General features: G+C 34.1%; 1 protein-coding gene across 1 annotated transcript; it reads left to right on the top strand.

Annotated features, from left to right (window-relative positions):
- The first annotated feature begins 1,267 nt into the window (after positions 1-1,267).
- LOC134241989 (G-protein coupled receptor dmsr-1-like) lies at positions 1,268-2,648 on the top strand. The gene has a single exon (XM_062724004.1). The coding sequence runs from the start codon at positions 1,349-1,351 to the stop codon at positions 2,426-2,428; it is 1,080 nt and encodes a 359-aa protein (XP_062579988.1). The 5' UTR covers positions 1,268-1,348; the 3' UTR covers positions 2,429-2,648.
- Positions 2,649-3,383: the final 735 nt, after the last annotated feature.

Genomic DNA, 3,383 nt, shown 5'->3' with positions numbered 1-3,383 from the left:
CAAAGACTTGAAGAATTTTTCAAATGTTAACTAAATTAATAATAAGGATTTTAAGTTTAAAAATATATCAAATAAATATGAATTTCCACACAAACTACAATTATATTAGCTTTTAATAGCTTCCAATCTAAGTACAGATATGAACCAAAAATCCATAGAAAGTGTTTTTACTCTCTTACTAAACGGTCAAAACTTGTTGTTTTTGTATCATTTTGTATCTCTATACGACTTCTTTACCATATGTGAAAATAAGAAAAAATTAAATATAGGGCGCATATAAAAATAACTTAAATATCCTAAAAATTTAAGAAAAATAGAGGAAATTCGGATTAGCCAAAATCCATTTTTGTTAAACTATTTGTATCAATTTGGTAATAACATCTTATAGTCCCTAGGTAGTGATGTCTTTTTATGCAAAAAGAAAACATTTAATCTTGTGAATTGGAAGACCCTGTCTCATGATTGGATAGAGTTACTTTTATTCTTAATGACCAGGGAAAAGGTAATGACTTTGACCTGACCTTGACTATTATATAAAACGGACAAACCTAATCTAACTGATACCATCACTTAGTTATATTGTCTTCTTGATTCTGTGAAAATTTCAATAATTTCTAATTGCAAGAAATACGGTTTTGTGTGAGAAGAATTCTACCTTAAAGGTGTTTAGGAGGTGGATAAATTATACAAGTTAAAAGTAAAATTGACTAGGGAGTTAAAGGTAGTCGATTGACCAACGTTGGAGAGAGAATGAATTCTGCCTTTTTAACGTTTTCTGAAAACATTATAAAAAATATTTTGTGATATTTCAAAATAGAAGTATGTATAGAAAAAAATGGAAATTGTATTATCTTATTCTGATTGTTGATGAAAATCATTGTGACCATTTACCTATACTGTCAGACTACATTATTGATGGCATTACTTTTACTATTTGATGCCACGTCTTGAGAATATTGACACTATATTACAATATTTGTTTACTCATTCTTCATATGTAAATAGCTGCTGTCAGAGTATTTGGCACGAAAAAATTAAGGAGACATTATACAAATCAGGCAACTGCCAATTAGAAGCTTAATATCTGTAATTCACTTATGAATATTCAGAGAAACTGTATCCCGTCCGAGTACTTTACCAAAACAATCAGTTTCTTTAGTCATCTGGCAAAACAAATTCCTCTCGACAAAAATCATTTTAGTTTAATGATACGCAGACTTGTTTTTCTTTTACAAGTTTATCATGATTTACTCCAAACAGTATAATATTTTGTTTTCTCTTTACAGAAAATTGGATCCTTTTTACGGATTTGTCAGTCATCAACGACACAAATATTTCCTTCGCTGCCATGGGTTCAGAAACAACCAACGGACTCATGACATTCGGCCATTGGTTCACACGTATCCATGGCTACGCCAGCTTGTTCACGTGCATCTTTGGGATATTCACGAACCTCTTCAATATATCTATTCTTACACGTAAAGATATGTGGAACCCCACTAATTGCCTTCTGACGTGGCTCGCTGTTTCAGATATCCTGACGATGATTCCATACATTCCCTTTTCCCTCCACTTCTACTGCATTCACAACTTTGATGAGATCTCTGAAGAAAAGTTCTCTCGTGGCTGGACAACGTACATGCTTGTTCTTGTAAATTTAGCAGCAACAACGCACACAATTTCGATATGGCTCGGTGTCTCACTGGCAGTATTCAGGTTTACACAATTACGGACCACAGCCAAGGGACCTTTAGCACGCATGAGGAGCATGCGGCAGGTCAAATACACAACTGTGTTAGTTTATATTCTTTCTACACTGTGTTTAATCCCTAATTACCTGACCAACGAAGTTGTACAACAAAAAATGGATCCCAACATAACAATTTACGTCCTTAATGACTTAAAGTTAGCCACCAATGAAACAAAGCCGATTGTGCTCGCGAACGTTCTCTCCTATGCCATTGTGGCCAAATTCATTCCGTGTGCACTCATGATTGTGTTCGGTGGGTCATTATTGTACAGTCTCGGAATTAAAGGAAGGCATCGAAGGACTAGACTCTCTGCCGGACAACCGCCCACAAAACGAGGCACGAAGCATTCTAAGACGACCAAACTGTTGCTGGTTGTGATAATTCTATTTTTGGTAACAGAGTTCCCTCAAGGTATTGTGATTTTCATGAGTGCCATTGTTCCAAACTTTTACAAATCTGTGTACGTGCCTTTGGGAGATTTTATGGATTTCCTTGCACTTGTGAACAATGCCATCAATTTTGTTTTGTACTGTAGCATGAGTAACCAATTCCGGTCTCGATTTTTGGAAATGTACTGTAACAAAAGACGTGGCTTTAAGTACACCAATAAGTTTAGTTTTACGTATTCTTTATCGTCCTTCACTAAAGCAACTGTTATCGATTCCTTAAAGAGATGAAAGAGAATGAAAAAATGTCTCCTTTGCCCCAAAATGTGAAATTTATTTTATGTTTACTTAACTATTGTTTATTTACGGGGTAAATGAGTGTTTTTGAATACAACATTGACATCAAGGTGTTTCAATTGACATATTCATGTAAGCCATAAGATGAGTTACTTGATTGACTGAAGTATGTCATGTTTACAAGGGTTCAAAAAATAAAGAGAAAGAATGGTTAGTTGCACATTTAGTTGTATCTATGAGATACCAAAAGTGGGAACTAAGGATGTTTTATGTGTTCTTTTTTCTTTATTATTTACTGTAAACCAACTATTTTTCGCGTCAACTATTATTCGCAATTCCTCCGTTTTAAATCAATCCGCTACAATTAATTTTCGCGACCGAGGAAACATTCTGTACAAATACTTAAAAGTAGCAAACTAATTGGTTCGCGGCATTTAATATTCGCGAGCTAAAGTCGATCGCGGAAATCGCAGATGTCTCTCGCACGCGAAAAAAGTTGGTTTACAGTATTTACCTTTTATTTACAGAAAAATTTCGCTTTGAACTCTTGTTAGTAACCACGGATAACCAACTGGTAAGTATCGTGATAAGAACGTAACTAAGAACTTTACTTTTTTACTTTTTTTAACCAAATCTTGATGAAAAATGAAGTGTGTCGTTCTTTTAGCACATACAGAGTGATGTGCCATTGGTACTCGTCCAAATTCAAAATTGCTGTAATAACGAGACTCATCAGAAAAATAAAACACAAATAAAATTCCAAAATAATTTTTCTTTCCGTAATATTTAGTTATATAGCCCTTTAACCTTAGATTATAGATCCTGTTGAAGTTTACGTCAGGCGGTGAGCCAGTAACGAAAATAAGACGTTGACACTTTGTGAGAATGGGTTTAATATATCAGATTCATGTTAAAATTGCGTATGAAAAGATTGAGGGACAATATGAAA

The sequence above is a fragment of the Saccostrea cucullata genome, unplaced genomic scaffold (genome assembly GCF_032062105.1).
Source record: "Saccostrea cucullata isolate Sc308-1 unplaced genomic scaffold, CSIRO_AGI_Scuc_v1 ctg22420, whole genome shotgun sequence".
NCBI lineage: Eukaryota > Metazoa > Mollusca > Bivalvia > Ostreida > Ostreidae > Saccostrea > Saccostrea cuccullata.
Note: the sequence above shows the minus strand (reverse complement) of the source record. Positions and strands in the feature narration are given on the sequence as shown.

Bases quoted from the DNA above. Each gene is read 5' to 3' on its own strand.
- LOC134241989 (XM_062724004.1), top strand. From the start codon at position 1,349: ATGGGTTCAGAAACAACCAACGGACTCATGACATTCGGCCATTGGTTC.